Source organism: Oncorhynchus clarkii, chromosome 29 (genome assembly GCF_045791955.1).
Source record: "Oncorhynchus clarkii lewisi isolate Uvic-CL-2024 chromosome 29, UVic_Ocla_1.0, whole genome shotgun sequence".
In the NCBI taxonomy this organism is placed as follows: domain Eukaryota; kingdom Metazoa; phylum Chordata; class Actinopteri; order Salmoniformes; family Salmonidae; genus Oncorhynchus; species Oncorhynchus clarkii.
Genome location: NC_092175.1, coordinates 35,657,348 through 35,676,257, shown reverse-complemented (window position 1 = coordinate 35,676,257; position 18,910 = coordinate 35,657,348). Strand labels below are relative to the sequence as shown.

At 40.4% G+C, this 18,910-nt stretch overlaps 1 protein-coding gene across 1 annotated transcript; it reads right to left on the bottom strand.

The window, feature by feature from the left end:
* Positions 1–6,960: 6,960 nt before the first annotated feature.
* On the bottom strand, positions 6,961–17,392 carry LOC139388215 (macrophage colony-stimulating factor 1 receptor 1-like). The gene is made up of 21 exons (XM_071134768.1): positions 17,374–17,392; positions 16,356–16,616; positions 15,900–16,178; positions 15,658–15,794; positions 15,363–15,522; positions 14,433–14,643; positions 14,198–14,313; positions 13,941–14,052; positions 13,598–13,755; positions 13,265–13,392; positions 13,047–13,173; positions 12,867–12,974; positions 12,561–12,671; positions 12,275–12,446; positions 11,329–11,408; positions 11,038–11,147; positions 10,819–10,941; positions 10,624–10,735; positions 10,315–10,414; positions 10,123–10,228; positions 6,961–9,905 (listed from the first exon to the last, which is right to left on the bottom strand). The coding sequence occupies exons 1-21, from the start codon at positions 17,390–17,392 to the stop codon at positions 9,768–9,770; spliced, it is 2,868 nt and encodes a 955-aa protein (XP_070990869.1). The 3' UTR covers positions 6,961–9,767.
* Between the last annotated feature and the right edge of the window lie 1,518 nt (positions 17,393–18,910).

Sequence of the window (18,910 nt, the reverse complement as noted above, 5' to 3'; positions counted from 1 at the left end):
CAGTCAGGCTGCCAGCCACCAAGGCAGCCAGGCAGCGAGCACAGCTCAGCTCTGACCAGCCAGTTAAATAAAGGTAAAAAATCAAATAAAGTCAGCAGCTGGTCATTGTATACTGTAAGCTCAGCAGCTCTATTGGGACAATGAAGATTTGTCCAGTTTGTAGAATTGACAATATGGCAAATAGTGATGATGTGCTCTTCCCTCAGCCACCTACCTCTCTTTTCTCCACATGTTGAACACCACATGGTATGGTGAATGTAAAATTAGATGAATACAAATCCTGTTTTTAATGTGGCGCAGAGTGCTGTAGGTGGATTTTCCAGTGCACAGTAGCAGGTCTTGTCAGTGCATATCTTAGATATCTGTGTGCAGTAAATCTCTTACAATCGGGGACGTGTTGGAGCTTGCACCTAACGCATCTCAGAAATGTGAACTCTCCTATGAGACAAAGACTAAGGTGTGAAGGAAGGGGAATTCCAATATGGCTGAAATGGTAGACAGTAACCATAAAATAGGTAATAAAATCTACACTGCTAACGTTAGAGTCTGAGAACGAACAAGAGATTTCAAATGGAGAGATGGATGAATCCATTTTAAAGGATGTTCCAAAGCATAATGTCGATGTACCTGTTTTATAAACTACACATTGATAGATGCAACAGATCTTTGTAGATTCTCTTAACAGATGTGATCTGATGACAACAAAGTGTTGACAGTCAACAGATGGAGAAGCACCAGTTTTATTCTGCCAAATAGAAGACAAAGATAACTAAGTGTCATCTCAGTTCGTACAGACCAACTTGGACTCAGAGGTAGATGTAACATTGTAAATGTAAATACAGCCACTCCGATTAGTATTATATGTTACATTTCGTATAGTATGTATTAATTTGTGGATGTCCATCATCTATTTCGTATGATATGTTACAAATTACAATTTGTATAATATGTTAAGAATTTGCTAAATGTATGATATGTTACAAATCCCAATTTGTTGTGGCTAACGTCAGCTAGGTCGCTATACATTTACTATGTCATGTCTAGTTTATGAGACCAGGCTGTGTAGACAGACAAAGGCTGCAGGTGAGACATGAGAACAAGGCGGAAGGAAGCTATTCAGATCTATGCTAAGATCCAGTAAATCTCTGTGATGAGACAGGCAGACATCTCCCAGGAACCTCCTCCGGCTCTGGATTTACTGGCAGGAAACTCAGTGGAATGTTGTGTTTCTTCCACATACACTGTAGACCATGGCCTGGGGCCCTCAATGTGTTCATAGAAAAACATTAACGTAAACCCACACACCACCAATGCAATAGGACCTAGAGTAGTACGGATCCATGTTCCCGTATGTACTCATTAGAGATGGATGATTCAGATTTCAGATGGAAATTCTGAAAGGGAAGCCATTATTTGGCTTTATTTTTTAATGCGACCCGTCACAGGAAGCTAGACGTACAGTGCCTTGCGAAAGTATTCGCCCCCCTTGAACTTTGCGACCTTTTGCCACATTTCAGGCTTCAAACATAAAGATATAAAACTGTATTTTTTTTGTGAAGAATCAACAACAAGTGGGACACAATCATGAAGTGGATCGACATTTATTGGATATTTCAAACTTTTTTAACAAATCAAAAACTGAAAAATTGGGCGTGCAAAATTATTCAGCCCCTTTACTTTCTGTGCAGCAAACTCTCTCCAGAAGTTCAGTGAGGATCTCTGAATGATCCAATGTTGACCTAAATGACTAATGATGATAAATACAATCCACCTGTGTGTAATCAAGTCTCCGTATAAATGCACCTGCACTGTGATAGTCTCAGAGGTCCGTTAAAAGCGCAGAGAGCATCATGAAGAACAAGGAACACACCAGGCAGGTCCGAGATACTGTTGTGAAGAAGTTTAAAGCCGGATTTGGATACAAAAAGATTTCCCAAGCTTTAAACATCCCAAGGAGCACTGTGCAAGCGATAATATTGAAATGGAAGGAGTATCAGACCACTGCAAATCTACCAAGACCTGGCCGTCCCTCTAAACTTTCAGCTCATACAAGGAGAAGACTGATCAGAGATGCAGCCAAGAGGCCCATGATCACTCTGGATGAACTGCAGAGATCTACAGCTGAGGTGGGAGACTCTGTCCATAGGACAACAATCAGTTGCACAAATCTGGCCTTTATGGAAGAGTGGCAAGAAGAAAGCCATTTCTTAAAGATATCCATAAAAAGTGTTGTTTAAAGTTTGCCACAAGCCACCTGGGAGACACACCAAACATGTGGAAGAAGGTGCTCTGGTCAGATGAAACCAAAATTGAACTTTTTGGCAACAATGCAAAACGTTATGTTTGGCGTAAAAGCAACACAGCTGAACACACCATCCCCACTGTCAAACATGGTGGTGGCAGCATCATGGTTTGGGCCTGCTTTTCTTCAGCAGGGACAGGGAAGATGGTTAAAATTGATGGGAAGATGGATGGAGCCAAATACAGGACCATTCTGGAAGAGAACCTGATGGAGTCTGCAAAAGACCTCAGACTGGGATTGAGATTTGTCTTCCAACAAGACAATGATCCAAAACATAAAGCAAAATCTACAATGGAATGGTTAAAAAATTTAAATAATTTTAATATATATTTAAAAAAATATATATTATTATTATTTAAATTTTTTGTCAGAAATGCCTTCTGGAACATGTGAACTTTCATGTGCCTTAAAAATAAAGTTATATTCCATCTGTAAATATGAAATAAAAATAGTTCAATTATGAGCCTAGTTGGTTTAGCCATGGAAAAATACAGGAACCTTCCAGGTAGCCATGAGTTAATGGATGGGCTGGACATGCTGCGAGATGAGTTTGTATTGGTCTGCCATATAGCATGCCTCTGTCTATAACGTGAGCTGTTCAGTACTGTATGTGTTGATATTCCTTTCTGACACAGCGTTTATGAAAGATATAACGTTAGCCATCAATAACTACAAACGTGTTTCTACTTTGGTCAACAACATTGATGCCCTGAATTTAGCAGGCGCTATCGACAGATCAGTTGGAAAAAGTTGTTGGGTTACTTTCTGCACACGCCACGGTCAGTGTTAACTGGAGTGACTTGACACAACGCTGGCCAAACAAGACGTAGCTACAAACAAAACAGAGTAAAATGGTTCCAGTCTGCTGTGAAGCGTTCATCCATGTAGAGTGCATTTGGAAAGTATTCAGACCACTTGACTTTTTCCACATTTTGTTAAGTTACAGCCTTACTGTGGGGCAAAAAAGTATTTAGTCAGCCACTAATTGTGCAAGTTCTCCCATAGGCCTGTAATTTTCATCATAGGTACACTTCAACTATGACAGACAAAATGAGGGAAAATTTTTCAGAAAATCACATTGTAGGATTTTTTATGAATTCATTTGCAAATTATGGTGGAAAATAAGTATTTGGTCACCTACAAACAAGCAAGATTTCTGGCTCTCACAGATCTGTAACTTCTTCTTTAAGAGGCTCCTCTGTCCTCCATTTGTTACCTGTATTAATGGCACCTGTTTGAACTTGTTATCAAGTGTGTTATTGCATAGTTTTGATATCTTCACTACTTTTCTACAATGTAGAAAATAGTACAAATAAAGAAAAACCCTTGAATGAGTAGGTGTGTCCAAACTTTTGACTGGTACTATTTATATATATAAATACAAATGTGGCTGTTTGTCTGGTTTTTAAGTGTTGACAGACAGTAGACACCACGTTTATGCTGGAAATGGCGACACATTTAAATTGATAATATTCTGAAATGGAAGTTGTTTTCTGTTGGTTGTGGGTCGCACCAATTGCTGTCACCTCTTTAGTCAGTATGGGTTACACCTGTGCTGGCTTGTCATCTATTTAGTCAGAATGTGTTTCACCTTTAGTTGGCTCTCCCTATTTGATTTCTAGACAAACAATCCTTATTCTATTTTCGATTTTGCGCCACTATTTATTTTACTTCCTGTCTTTAAGTTTGGTGTGGGTTTTAATTTTGTTTGCCTGTTCTTGGGCAAATTTTGTGGGTGCTCATGGTGGGTGTATTTTAGGCCCTAGTTGCTTTTGCTAGTCAACTTTCTGTGGACACTCCTATGAGTGTCTTCCAGAACCCCTCCTAAAACCCCATCTGTTTCGTTTTGGTTGTGGTTACTGACTCTTTGTTAGTTCCCCCTTCTCTTCGAGTGACATTATTTGGTTTTCTTGCTGGGGAACATAACATTAGTCTAAAGTTATTATCAGGTTAGTCTAAAGGTAGTCTCAGGTTAGTTTGAAGTTAGTTTTAAGCTATTATCAGGTTAGTCTCAGGTTAGTCTCAAATCATTATCAGGTCAGTCTCAGATTAATCTAAAGTTATTATCAGGGTAGTCTCAGTTTAGTCTAATTTTAGTCTCAAGTTAGTCCCAGGTTAGTCTCATGTTAGTCCCAGGTTAGTCTCAGGTTAGTCTAAAGTTATCAGGTTAGTCTCAGGTTAGTCTATAGTTATTATCAGGTTAGTCTAAAGTTAGTCTCAAGTTAGTCTAAAGATGTTATCAGGTTAGTCTCAAGTTAGTCTAAAGTTGTTATCAGGTTAGTCTCATGTTCGTCTCAAGTTAGTCTAAAGTTGTTATCAGGTTAGTCTCATGTTAGTCTCAAGTTAGTCTAAAGTTGTTATCAGGTTAGTCTCATGTTAGTCTCAAGTTAGTCTAAAGTTGTTATCAGGTTAGTCTAAAGTTAGTCTAAAGTTGTTATCAGGTTAGTCTCATGTTAGTCTCAAGTTAGTCAAAAGTTGTTATCAGGTTAGTCTAAAGTTGTTATCAGGTTAGTCTAAAGTTGTTATTAGGTTAGTCTAAAGTTAAGGATGTAATAGAATGAGAAATAAGAGTGATATCTCACAGTGAGAGGATGTTGGTGAGGATCAATCTGTGAGAAGTTGCATGTAACCTTTAGCCTCGCAAGCAGCCTGATCACGCGAGCTTCCATGAATGTTCGCTGAATGGATAACGGGAATCAGTCTGGTAATTATGAGGCTACGTCACCTTAGGCAACAAATTGAGATGTAGCTGGGTGGCTAGTTTCTTAGAGCTTTGTTAAATTGTGTGCAATGGTGCTGCTCCCTAGTGGTATACACAGTCACATACCGTTAATGGTTATAGTAGGACAACTGTTCATAAAAGATCAGCATCTTTTATGGTTTGTCATCAATCATTTGTACTCTTTTTATATCCAATCTCTCTTGTGCATTTTTACTTTTTATGGTTTGTTTTTGTGGTTATGAAGGGGGGGTATGTGCCATCTTCCAGAATTGCAAAATAGTTTAGCAGGAGAAGTAACTTGAATGTTTATGCAATGTCTAGGTTCTTGTTTTTCAAGAAATGAGGGCAAACTCAGCACTTCCTGATGGTAAAAATAAATGGGTTTGCTTCTCCGAAATTGTATGTATATGTAAGAATATTTTGGGTAGGTGTGCATAGAAAACATACCCTTTACCATGAATGGCTATGGGGTCAAAGAAATGTATAGTAGCCTAGAATAACTTGCAGGGAATATATGATACTCCAACAACTAAGTATTATGACCTGGTATAAGGAATTCAGTTATGACCTGGTATAAGGAATTCAGTTATGACCTGGTATAAGGAATTCAGTTATGACCTGGTATAAGGAATTCAGTTATGACCTGGTATAAGGAATTCAGTTATGACCTGGTATAAGGAATTCAGTTATGACCTGGTATAAGGAATTCAGTTATGACCTGGTATAAGGAATTCAGTTATGACCTGGTATAAGGAATTCAGTTATGACCTGGTATAAGGAATTCAGTTATGACCTGGTATAAGGAATTCAGTTATGACCTGGTATAAGGAATTCAGTTATGACCTGGTATAAGGAATTCAGTTATGACCTGGTATAAGGAATTCAGTTATGACCTGGTATAAGGAATTCAGTTATGACCTGGTATAAGGAATTCAGTTATGACCTGGTATAAGGAATTCAGTTATGACCTGGTATAAGGAAGGCAGTTATGACCTGGTATAAGGAATTCAGTTATGACCTGGTATAAGGAATTCAGTTATGACCTGGTATAAGGAATTCAGTTATGACCTGGTATAAGGAATTCAGTTATGACCTGGTATAAGGAATTCAGTTATGACCTGGTATAAGGAATTCAGTTATGACCTGGTATAAGGAATTCAGTTATGACCTGGTATAAGGAATTCAGTTATGACCTGGTATAAGGAATTCAGTTATGACCTGGTATAAGGAATTCAGTTATGACCTGGTATAAGGAAGGCAGTTATGACCTGGTATAAGGAATTCAGTTATGACCTGGTATAAGGAATTCAGTTATGACCTGGTATAAGGAATTCAGTTATGACCTGGTATAAGGAATTCAGTTATGACCTGGTATAAGGAATTCAGTTATGACCTGGTATAAGGAATTCAGTTATGACCTGGTATAAGGAATTCAGTTATGACCTGGTATAAGGAATTCAGTTATGACCTGGTATAAGGAATTCAGTTATGACCTGGTATAAGGAAGGCAGTTATGACCTGGTATAAGGAATTCAGTTATGACCTGGTATAAGGAATTCAGTTATGACCTGGTATAAGGAATTCAGTTATGACCTGGTATAAGGAATTCAGTTATGACCTGGTATAAGGAATTCAGTTATGACCTGGTATAAGGAATTCAGTTATGACCTGGTATAAGGAAGGCAGTTATGACCTGGTATAAGGAATTCAGTTATGACCTGGTATAAGGAATTCAGTTATGACCTGGTATAAGGAATTCAGTTATGACCTGGTATAAGGAATTCAGTTATGACCTGGTATAAGGAATTCAGTTATGACCTGGTATAAGGAATTCAGTTATGACCTGGTATAAGGAATTCATAGAAGGCAGGAAATTAATTTGAGCTTATTGCTCTTTGAAAACCTTTTTATTTGATTACATAGTTACAGTACATTTCCATGCATTGGTAAAATGTTCTTACACTCAAGGCAAGACCAAAAATGCAGTAATTGTTTTGTTTCATTGTTACACTTTTAATAGGGAAAATATGTTGCTACAATTCATAAAAATATACGTACAATACCGGTCAAAAGTTTGGACAAACCTACTCATTCAAGGGTTTTTCTTTATTTATTTTCTACATTGTAGAATAATAGTGAAGATATCAAAAGACATCAAAACTATGCAATAACACATATGGAATCATGTATTAACCAAGAAAGTGTTAAACAAATCAAGTTCTTGAAATGTTCTGAACTGACTGACCTTCATGTCTTAAAGCAATGATGGACTGTCGTTTCTCTTGGATTATTTGAGCTGTTCTTGCCATAATATGGATTTGGTATTTTACAAAATAGGGCTATCTTCTATGTACTACCTTGTCACAACACAACTGATTGGCTCAAACAAATTAAGAAGGAAAGAAATTCCACAAATTAACTTTTAACAAGGCACACTTGTTAATTGAAATGCATTCCAGGTGACTACCTCATGAAGCTGGTTGAGAGAATGCCAAGATTGTGCAAAGCTGTCACCAAGGCAAAGATTGGCTACTTTAAAGAATCTGAAATATGAAACACTTTTTTTGGTTACTACATGATTCCATATGTGTTATTTCCTCGTTTTCATGTCTTCACAACTATTCTACAATGTAGAAAATAGTAAAAATAAAGAAAAACCCTTGAATGAGTAGGTGTGTCCAAACTTTTGACTGGTACTGTACATTTCTTTAACTCTCATCCCTTTGGAACGAGCCAAACCAAAACAAAACTAATCTCCAACACAGCAAAACGTGTTCAAAATGAATAGTAAAGCCAAGGCTACACACTGGCTAAACACAAAACAGCAAAACGTGTTCAAAATGAATAGTAAAGCCAAGGCTACACACTGGCTAAACACAAAACAGCAAAACGTGTTCAAAATGAATAGTAAAGCCAAGGCTACACACTGGCTAAACACAAAACAGCAAAACGTGTTCAAAATGAATTGTAAAGCCAAGGCTACACACTGGCTAAACACAAAACAGCAAAACGTGTTCAAAATGAATAGTAAAGCCAAGGCTACACACTGGCTAAACACAAAACAGCAAAACGTGTTCAAAATGAATTGTAAAGCCAAGGCTACACACTGGCTAAACACAAAACAGCAAAACGTGTTCAAAATGAATAGTAAAGCCAAGGCTACACACTGGCTAAACACAAAACAGCAAAACGTGTTCAAAATGAATTGTGAAGCCAAGGCTACACACTGGCTAAACACAAAACAGCAAAACGTGTTCAAAATGAATTGTGAAGCCAAGGCTACACACTGGCTAAACACAAAACAGCAAAACGTGTTCAAAATGAATTGTGAGCCAAGGCTACACACTGGCTAAACACAAAACACAAAACTCTGACTGCCCACCATAATATAAAAACGCTTTCGCAGTAACTATGTCTTGTGTTACTTAGGCATGTTGAAACATTGATCTCAGTTCAGTAGACCTTGTGTTGAGAACTTGGGAGTATTGGGAAACAAATGAAACTGCATATGTAATTCTCCAATCCTTTTTAAAGAGATGCATTAAAGCAGTGGCTCACTAAGCAGTATTCATGTCAGGCTTCACCAACAAAAACGTACCAAGAAAAAAACATAAAACAATTTCCTTTCATCTGTCTGCGTTTCATCGTTTTCTTTCCAGTCGCGAGAGGCTGAGTGTGTCCCACCAGAGAAAGCATCCGAGCGAGCCAAACAGCGCCCCTCTGTCTCTGTATGTGTAGCTCATCTATCTGATGCTGTCTGGTCAAAAAGACTATGACATTGTTGCCTCCCATAGCATTGAATGCAAGGGAATACAGCATTCGACCTCTCTTGATAAAAATGTAAATGAAATAATAACCAATCAGCGGTGAGCTAAACTGAGTGAGCTCAACTGTGAATAGTCCTGGCGCACAAAAAAAGCATCAATGGAAGCCAGCTTGGATTTGCTTTACACAAATAACATCACATCAAAAGCAAAACGTCATTGACAGAAACAACTTGAATTGTTGCACCACATTGTCATTGTTAGGCTAGCGAGCAAACATTTTAGCCAGGTAGCCTAGGACAACTAAAAGCGTGTACTGTATGACAGAGTTATAGACCATTTCCTCAATGTGGAAAAGAGGAGGATGGTGTTTCTCTACAAGTAGGGTGAGTCAACATGTTTTTTTCTAGTTGCATAAACAGAGGTTTTGTGATTAAACAAAGGTGTGGTTGAATTTATTCTTCCACTGTATCTTCTTATTGTCTCGGCCTTAGACCTATATATCACGGTGTCAAGGCATATGAACTAACAGGTTATAGAGCAAATAATGCAATTATCACAACACACAGGTTGTAATATGTTGTTTTTTTCTCCCCGACTTGGGTTCCCCTAGGGATTTTTTACCCATGCATAGCTACTGGCATTAAGTTGTCACAGTCCAATCAGAGTTTGTAAAATATCTTGATCTGTGTAAATATAAAAGTTAAATGGGTAGAATAATGTCCGGGGTTATGGTCATTTTCTGTACATAAAATGTTCAAGGCATACATGCTTAGTTCCTTTTAAAACGGTTGTTGCTGACTGGAACTTGACTTTGTACTTCGTAAAAAAGGTACTGTATGACACTAAAACCATGTTCTGTAAAGTGAGAGTCAAGACATTTGGATCATTTGGTGTGTCTGGTCCATCCAACTCTTGGCTATGACCGGCAGACAGTCATCTATGAACGTATGGTAATGGAGGATGGCCTGATGTGCTCTCAGCAGATCTGGTAGTTGTTATTCCTCATCATCAGGGGCTGTTCCTCTTCTTCGTGGTTCAGTGTCTGATCACAATCCTCACTAATCTTAGCTTGGTCACTCTGCTCTCCTGTCTTATCCTGGACATTCCTGTAGGTCTGGCAGAAGAAAGGATACTTTGTGTCAAATTAAAAGTGTTGATGTCCCCAAACAATTTTATCCACAAAATGATATTATTCTTACTTCTAAATACATTTTAAGTGTACAGAAAATCCTGCTTTAGGAAATAAGAAGAAGTTAGCGGAATGCTAAGTGAGAGACTGTAAATGTAAAATGTAAAAAGACTCTACAGTGGGTCACTTAAGTCCATCTGACCTGTTCTGGCTGGTCTGGCAGTAGACTCTGGATAAGCTGACCAATGGTACTGAAGGTTGGACGCACTGTTGGTTCCATGTTCCAACACATCTTCATGATGGTGTATCTGAGGAGAACTCTCAGTTTCAGATACTGCAGCAGGTTGTCAGGTTACATCATCTCTTTTCGCCGATCTTGAGGTATAATACTCACATCTCTGGAGGGGCAAAGTCCGGCTGTGACATGTGGCATCCATCTTTGATCATCTTGTAAAACCGGGTGTCCACCACAATATTAGGGTATGGGCTCTTACCTAGAAATAACAACAAAACATTTATGAAAAAAAATATATATATATTTTTTTTCTAAAAGACTTTGATTCAACATAAGACATCATTTTTGTCATCACGTGCCAGAGTGACCTAGCCTGATCCCAGATCTGTTTGTGCTTTTGCCGACTTCATTTTCATTGGCAAGCGAACAGATAGACTGGCACCCATGCTAAGTGCCAGAAAGACCCACCCAGAGAGAAGACCTCCCACAGCAGTATCCCATAGGACCAGACATCACTCTGCACTGTGTACACACAGTCAAAGATGCTCTCGGGGGACATCCACTTCACTGGCAGACGGGCCTGGGAAGAAACATAGTTGGAGAATTGGAGAATCTGAGATTCCTTAACTAAAGTGATTTCTTTATATTGTTTTATTAACTCACATTTCCTTTCACCACATAGTTGGAGTCATTCTCGATGTCTCGAGCGAGCCCAAAGTCGCAGATCTTAGCCACGTGGCCATCGGTCAATAGGACGTTCCTAGCAGCCACGTCCCTGTGAATGCACTGCAAAGACATTGACACATGACTATATGAGTGAAACTAATCTGCATGTTACACTACATGAGTTGACTTTAAATTACAATTCCATTTTTCTATTACGTTTTTGGATGCAAGGAAGTCCATTCCCTGAGCCACCTGATAGGAGACCCTCAACAAGTCTTCTATGTCCAGCAACCAGGTGTCTGTCTCTGCATCCTCACATAAAGAACCTGTGACGGAGAGAGAGAGAGGAAGAGAGAGACTATATGACACTTAACAGTGTATATTTACCACCCTTCACTCCATAACCTAGCAGAGAGACAGAGAGAAAGATCGAGGAAGGGTGTATAACGCCCTTCCACTCCACAACCCTCTCCGTGTTACTGCAATGTGTAGATGGGTGTTAATTACCCATAGGGCAGTATTTGGGCCTCTGCGCTGGATGCATGTCCTGGTAGTTGTCTGAGCTGGAGCAGGAGATCCCACTGTCACTGCAGACACATAAAGGACTGAGAGGTTACTCTACGGTCTACACCGGACAGGTACATTGAGTGGACTAAACATTAAGAACACCTGCTCCTACAATGACATAGACTGACCAGGTGAATCCAGGTGAACGCTATGATCCCTTAGTGATGTCACTTCTTAAATATACTTACATCAGTGTAGATGAAGGGGAGGAGACAGGTTAAAGAAGGATTTTTAAGCCTTGAGACATGGATTGTGTATGTGTGCCATTCAGGCGATGAAGCGCCTTTGAACAGGGTGTGGTAGTAGGTGCCAGGTGCACCGGTTTGTGTCAAGAACTGCAACGCTGCTGTGTTTTTCACGCTCAACAGTTTCCCGTGTGTATCAAGAACGGTCCACCACCCAAAGGATATCCAGCCAACTTGACACAACTGTGGGAAGCATTGGAGTCAACATGGGCCAGCATCCCTTTGGAATGCTTTCAACACCTTGTAGAGTCCATACCCCGACCAATTGAGGCTGTTCTGGTGTTTCTAATGTTTTGTACACTCAGTGTATTCTGTGTAGAAATTAAAATGTACGGTCAGTGATGACGTGCGTCAAGAGGCATGAATGCCTTGTTAGTATAGAATGTAGATTTTGATACGGCACCACAGACAGCAATGCATAAAATGAGGACAGGAGAGGTCACTGGCTAGATGAATACAAAGCGTTGTCACCTGGTTGACGGTATATAAAACATGTGTGGAGACTGAAACTTGTGCCTCACATCTATTTCTCATTTCTCGTTTTGGTGCACTTTCACTAACCCAGAAACCATGTCTGGTGGGAGAATGGAGAAAGGAGAGTGAGTTGAGACTAGAGGCGTGTTAGTGACAGTTCAGCCCACCTCCTGACACGAGACTCCTGGCTACATGTGTTCTTGTAGTGATCACTATCCCCTGGAACCTCTGGATTCCCAGGTCCACTCAGGATGGAGTCCAGGAACAGCTTGGCCTTGCCACGCAGGAAGTTCAGCAGGTCGCCATGGCTACAGTACTCTGTGATCATCAGCATTGGGCCTGTGGTCGAACACAACAATGAGATGACCTATTTGGTTAACTAATGAAACTCACCCAACAAGTCATGTTACATTCTTCTATGGAAATGCAAGTACAGAAAAGAGTTTGTCGCACCTCCTTGAGTACACGCCCCCAACAGGTTAACAATGTTGTCATGACATCCCAGGTGACTGAGGATCTTCAGTTCTGACATCAGAGCTTCTCTCTCCTCTGAGTGGGCGCTTGCTGAGGAGGAGTAGCAGCTCTTTCATTATTGCATTTACTGAGATACTGCTTCATCTATGATGGGAACTACTTTCATGCCAGCATGTATCCAATAGCAGTTATGTATTGTACAATCATTTTGACTTCCTTCTGTAAATTAAAAGCAATGCTGCAGGGTTAAAGATGTTTACGAACAGTATGAGGAGGCTAACTCACGCTTGAGCATCTTTACTGCCACACGGGTGGTCATGTTGTCATCGGTCCCCAGACCATAGGCAGTCGCCTCCACAACTTTCCCAAAAGCCCCTGCTCCCAGAATCTGGCCTGGAAGAGTCGGGCATTACTGTTTCATGTACTGATGTCTGTTTCAACCCCCAAAACGACAATAAAACATACCAAGCCTCAGCTTATCACGCGGGAACTCCCACTTCTTGTTATAAGGAAGTTGAGTCGGATCAATAAAGGTGTAGTTATTCCCATCGTTGGCCTCGATGATCTTCCACCGGACTTCATATTTGGGTTTCTATGAGAGAAAACACATGTTGTGTAATGGTCTAACTGCCAATGTATTTGGGCAGTGAAAGCCAATGAACGAGTCAGTAAATGCAGCTCACCTGCTTGTATTTGTACAGAACGATGACAAGCAGAAGGAACAGAAGGGCTGATGTGCTGGTGGCTCCAATGAGAGTGGGGGTGAACAGCTCGGACGTTACAAATGTTTTTGAAGTGGCAGCAACAACATCTAAAACATAGTAAACAACACAGTACATTTGAATGCCCTTGAAGTCAGCTCATGACATTATTCAATACTGAACAGGGAAATGAGAAATAACACTACCGGTGGCTGTTTCAGTACTAGTCATAGTAAGAGACCACCGGCGCCATGTGAGAATCTCACAAAACTTTTGTTTGTGCAGTATACTATATAGCTGTAATGGCCGTCTTACGCGATATGAAGATGTCCCGATTTTTGCCAGCAAAGTTAAAGGTGACACACTCCACTGTGAACTCCTCAGTTGAGGGACTGAGGGTCAGCTCACTCTGCACCTCCATGGTGCTGGTGAAGAGAGGCTGCACCTCCACGGTGTCATTGTCCGCATCACACCTGAACACAGAGGAACGTCAAGATGAGCAGAGACAGTAGGCCTATTTCATTTAAGAGTGAAACAGCTCTCTCTGCATATTTTACTGTGCAAAACTCTTGGCTTATTGTTATCCAGTTAGAGAACCTACAATCAATCAAATTTAGTATATAGAGTCCTTTTTTACATCAGCAGTTTTTACACCTACGTGCTTTGTATTCCTGGGCACTGGTACCAGAGGATTGTGGGAGCTGGGTATCCAGAGGAGGTGCAGATCAGGGTGGTAGAATTCTTCAGTCTGAGCATCGTACTGGGTTTCTCTACTCAGTCAGAGAGGACAGACAGCATCACACTGTGTAAGTCATCATCACGTCACTCTCACAATACACGGAACAGTTTTGCTCCATATTTTCTCTCTAGCTTGATAGTCGGTGTGACCGGTCACATTGGAATAAGAGATCTTACGGTAGACTTGGATATTGAAGGTGATGGAGCTGTTGAGGCGCGTGCTCCTGGTGTGGAGGGTGTACTGGCCCCTCTCCTCAGACCTGACTCTGTGTAGCAGCAGGCTGCTCTCGTACCTACAGGATGACAGGACAGGATCAAATTACAGCACCGGCTCCTGTATTTATTCAGCATCTTTTAGAAATTATGTGGTATACACATTCAGAAGCAGGGTAATTATTGGGAAAATAATGACCTGTTATTGTCTTGGGCGGTCCATGTGTCGCCATGAGTGGAGATGTTGTGACTGTGAGACATGGGCACGTCCCACCAATGCTTCTTGATTTGGGGATAGGCCTCGATCAGAATGCTTATCTCAAGGTTCTCCCCTTCTTTGACATTGACTAAGGAGCCATTCTGGTATAGATTGGGTGACAGGCGGGGTATAAACCTAATGTAAGGCTCATCTGAAGAAGGGAGAAAGACAAACAGGGAGAACATTAAAGATAACATTATTTTGATCACAAACTTCAACAAAACTTAACATTTTAAATTATCACACCACAATTTCCTTTGAGGATGCTGAGCTGAGTTTCACTTTTAAAACAGGTTTCCATGTTTGGTGTTTGTGGAGATCAACACTAGCCTTGTACTACCATCCTGATCTCGCGGGCTTACATAAATATGTTCCCATGTAGCGAAACATATTAGATGCTAGCCAGACATATTAGATGCTAGCCAAACATATTAGATGCTAGCCAAACATATTAGATGCTAGCCAAACATATTACATGTTAGCCAAACATATTACATGTTAGCCAAACATATTACATGTTAGCCAAACATATTACATGTTAGCCAAACATATTACATGCTAGCCAAACATATTACATGCTAGCCAAACATATTAGATGCTAGCCAAACATATTACATGCTAGCCAAACATATTAGATGCTAGCTAAACACATTAGATGCTAGCTAAACACATTAGATGCTAGCTAAACACATTAGATGCTAGCTAAACACATTAGATGTTAGCCAAACATATTAGATGCTAGCCAAACATATTAGATGCTAGCCAAACATATTAGATGCTAGCCAAACATATTAGATGCTAGCCAAACATATTAGATGCTAGACAAACATATTAGATGGTAGATCAACACCCCCTTTCCCTAATGCTTACCTACGACCTCCAGGTAGGTGGTGGACCTGCTGGCCCCAGCCTCATTGATGGCTGTACAGGTGAAGTTTCCTGTGTCAGACATGGTCACAGCCGGGATAGTCACAGTACTGGTGATGTGGACCTGCTTGTCCTGTATTACTGTTTGAAAGAAGTTCAATGCCTGCATATATAAAAAAAATACATAAAAAACAACATATCAGTTCAGATCTTCAGACATATACTGTATCATACAAGCTAATGGGAAACATATATGATTTAATGATAGAAATTGAGGACAGGTTACTGTTTAACTTACTTTGAGGGAGGAGTGTTTCCAGGTGACGTTGTAGAAGTGGTTAGGGTTACTGGTGATGCAGGGGATGAGGAGCTCCTCTCCAACAATACTAACATACCCATCTACCTCAATTAACACAGACGGTGGCCAACGCAACCCTGGAACAGACACATAGAAGTAGATGTGTTTAGATGCTTTGGGACTAATAACCTCAATGCAATGTCCAAAAAATACAAAATGCACAGACATCTACTTCATCTTACTTTGAACGACATTGATAGTGATGTCTTTGGAGCGTGTTGTGACCCCATTGATCTTTGCGCTGCAGATGTAGTTTGCACTGTGGCTGGTCAGAAGGTGTCTGATGAGGATCCCTCTCCTGGGATTGACAGTGTAGTTCATGTCGGGTGGTGTTGGGTCTCCGTTGGCCATATGGAGGGACATGTCTGTGGCACTGGGGTCTGTCAGCTGACAGAGGAGAAGATCCCCGCCCTCCTCAACATCTCTCATGTTGCGGGGGGTTACCAGGACGTTATTGGGATCTATAAGGAACATAACAGGTTGAGCAATGTTGACTTAATTTGTGACATATTAGCTGATAAACATACAATGTTGTGTGTGACTTTGGCATCTGGACAGATAATAATAATTTATAATTTCTAGAGCGCGTTTCCCACTCTCAACGTCCATAAAAGATGTCATGTCATGAAAACACTTACCTTTCACATAGATGTGGACCTCTGAGAACAGGTCTCGTTGGTTGTCATACACACACATGTATGTGCCAGTGTAGTCTGCTGTAAGGTACCTGGTGGTAATCACACTCCCCTGTTTAGAGTTCCTCCTTTTGAACGCTGTGGTAGACCAGGTGGCTGTGCTGTCCCCATCACAGGTCAAGGTGAATGACGTTCCTAAAAGCAAAGTCCTCTCAGCCTCCCTCAGCAACACAGAGTTCAGCCTGATTACTGGAGGACTTCGCTCTGTCAACAAACCAAAGACAGAACCAGGAATAAACAATCAATATTAACAATCCCTCACGTGTCCATCACATGTTTCCTCACATGTCCATTACATGTTTCCTCACATGTCCATCACATGTTTCCTCACATGTTCCTCACATGTTTCATGGAATATAGACATAGACTACGGTAATAATAGATTTCAATGAATTATCACATTTGTAACACTAAAACGGAGACCCAACACCCCCCGACATGAACTACACTGTAACTCTAAAACCTATCTTCTCAGGGATGAACATATCCAAGTGGATGCCCCACTGATTTGTATTTATTCAGTTTATTCAGTTCAACTTCATCTTCAACTTCAATCATTACATTTTTTCTAAATATGTGAACAGTTTATTGTACAGATTGTTGTTCTTCAGGGTGGGGGTTGAACATGTTTTGAACATTTTAAAGACCTCCACTGAAAAATATAACACTGATCCATCCTTGCATAAGGAGGGTGGAGTAATAGTCAGACGGAATTGAGTCATCAGCAGTAAATGCAGAGCCGGACAGATAGATAGAACAGGATCTACCTTGGACAGAAGAGGAAGAACAATTTAAAGCTACAATATGTAACTTTTTTGGGGCGACCCCACCAAACTCACAAAGAAATGTGAGTTATAGATCTGTAATTCCAGTTGAAAGCAAGTCTAAGAAGCAGTATATCTCTTCTATGTGCTCTATTTCTATGCCTCCCATTCTTAAGTTTAGTTTTTGCGTCTTTTACTTTCTAGTTTGTACACCATCTTCAAACAGCTGAAATTACAATATTGTTGGTTATTGAAAAGATATTTCACTGCAGTTTGGATTGTACCATGATTCTCTACATTGTTTGTTTTGCCACATTAACTGAAATTAGGTAAAGTATTAGAATTTTAGCAACCAGGAAATGGCGGCGCATCACAAAGAAGACTTGTAAAATAACTGTTTTTTTTAATCTGTTTATTTGGTTTTTAGGCGATTCAGAGAGTGATACTATACATTGGTAATCAATCATGGATGTTATAATCTAAAACAGTAAAAAATAAACAAATCAGATAATGTGATTTAGTATTGGGATATCAGACTGTGATTGGTTCATCAGTTAATTGTTAAATCCATACAAGCAAATTGACTTGATCAATGCATTATCTATTGTATGCCTTATTGACCAAATTTGGTTAGGTAGCATGTTATTGCCCACAATCTGAAACTGGATTGAACTGCTGCTTAGTTTGTTATGAAGCTTATTCCTCCTGATTGGACAGCCTGTCTCATGCAGGTTAAGATTTTAGCGTCTCATTGGCTGTCAGCGTTGGGTTTCTTGGCCAGGTCCTGGAGGTGGGTGGAGATGCGGGACACCTGCAGCAGAAGGGCCTGGTGGTTCTCCACCAGAAGACTCTGGTGTCTGCCCAGGTTCTGCAGGTTATTCAGGTGCTGAGCTCCCTGGTCCTTCATGGCTTTCAGCAGGTTGATGACCTCCCTCTGGCCGCTGGACACCTCTCTGTGCTCCTGGACCAGCTGAGACAGCGCCTTGACCACCTCTCCTTTCCAGCTAGCAGCTTCTCGCTGGTCCTGGGTATGTTGGGAGAGTAACTGTTTCAGCTCATCCACTCCACAGCATAGAGACGTAGGGGCTACCACCGGGTCTGGGGGAGCCTGACTGAACTCTGGGTTGGCTGGGAGGAAGACTGGTTTAAGGTCCCCCATGGTCATGCCAACTGGTTCACTGGCAGGGGGTTCTTTGTCACCTGAAAGAGGGTGAAAACACATTGTCTCATTGTTGAGTGAAGACTTCCCATTTTAATACAAAGCAACAAACCTGCAAGAAAAAATACATTTTACTTGACTGTACAACACAGTATTTCACTTGTATTGTATAAAATACTAAAATGGACATCAAACAATCCACTTACTTTGAATCAGTGAAGCGCATCATCTTGAATTTCTCCTCTGTCAGGCATGATGCCAACACTTCAGTACCAGAGTTATGTAATTTGCTGTTACTGACATATCATTTTATCATATGGTGAATTATGAGTTATTTCAATGCCTTAGGTATCATCCATAGAAAGGTGGTAGTAAAAATAATTTTCTTGGTATACATCAACGTCACCAGAGATAATTATTTTTGCAATAAAGGGTTTTCTGTCTATTTCATATTTGAGTGTTTTTTTTCAGGGAGAAAGGGGAAATGAGAGTGTTCCTAAGAAGGGTTGAAGCATGTGTCTTTTTGTGTGTGGAATATTTTTAACGGAACCCCCGATAGCGTCTAGCTCCAGGAA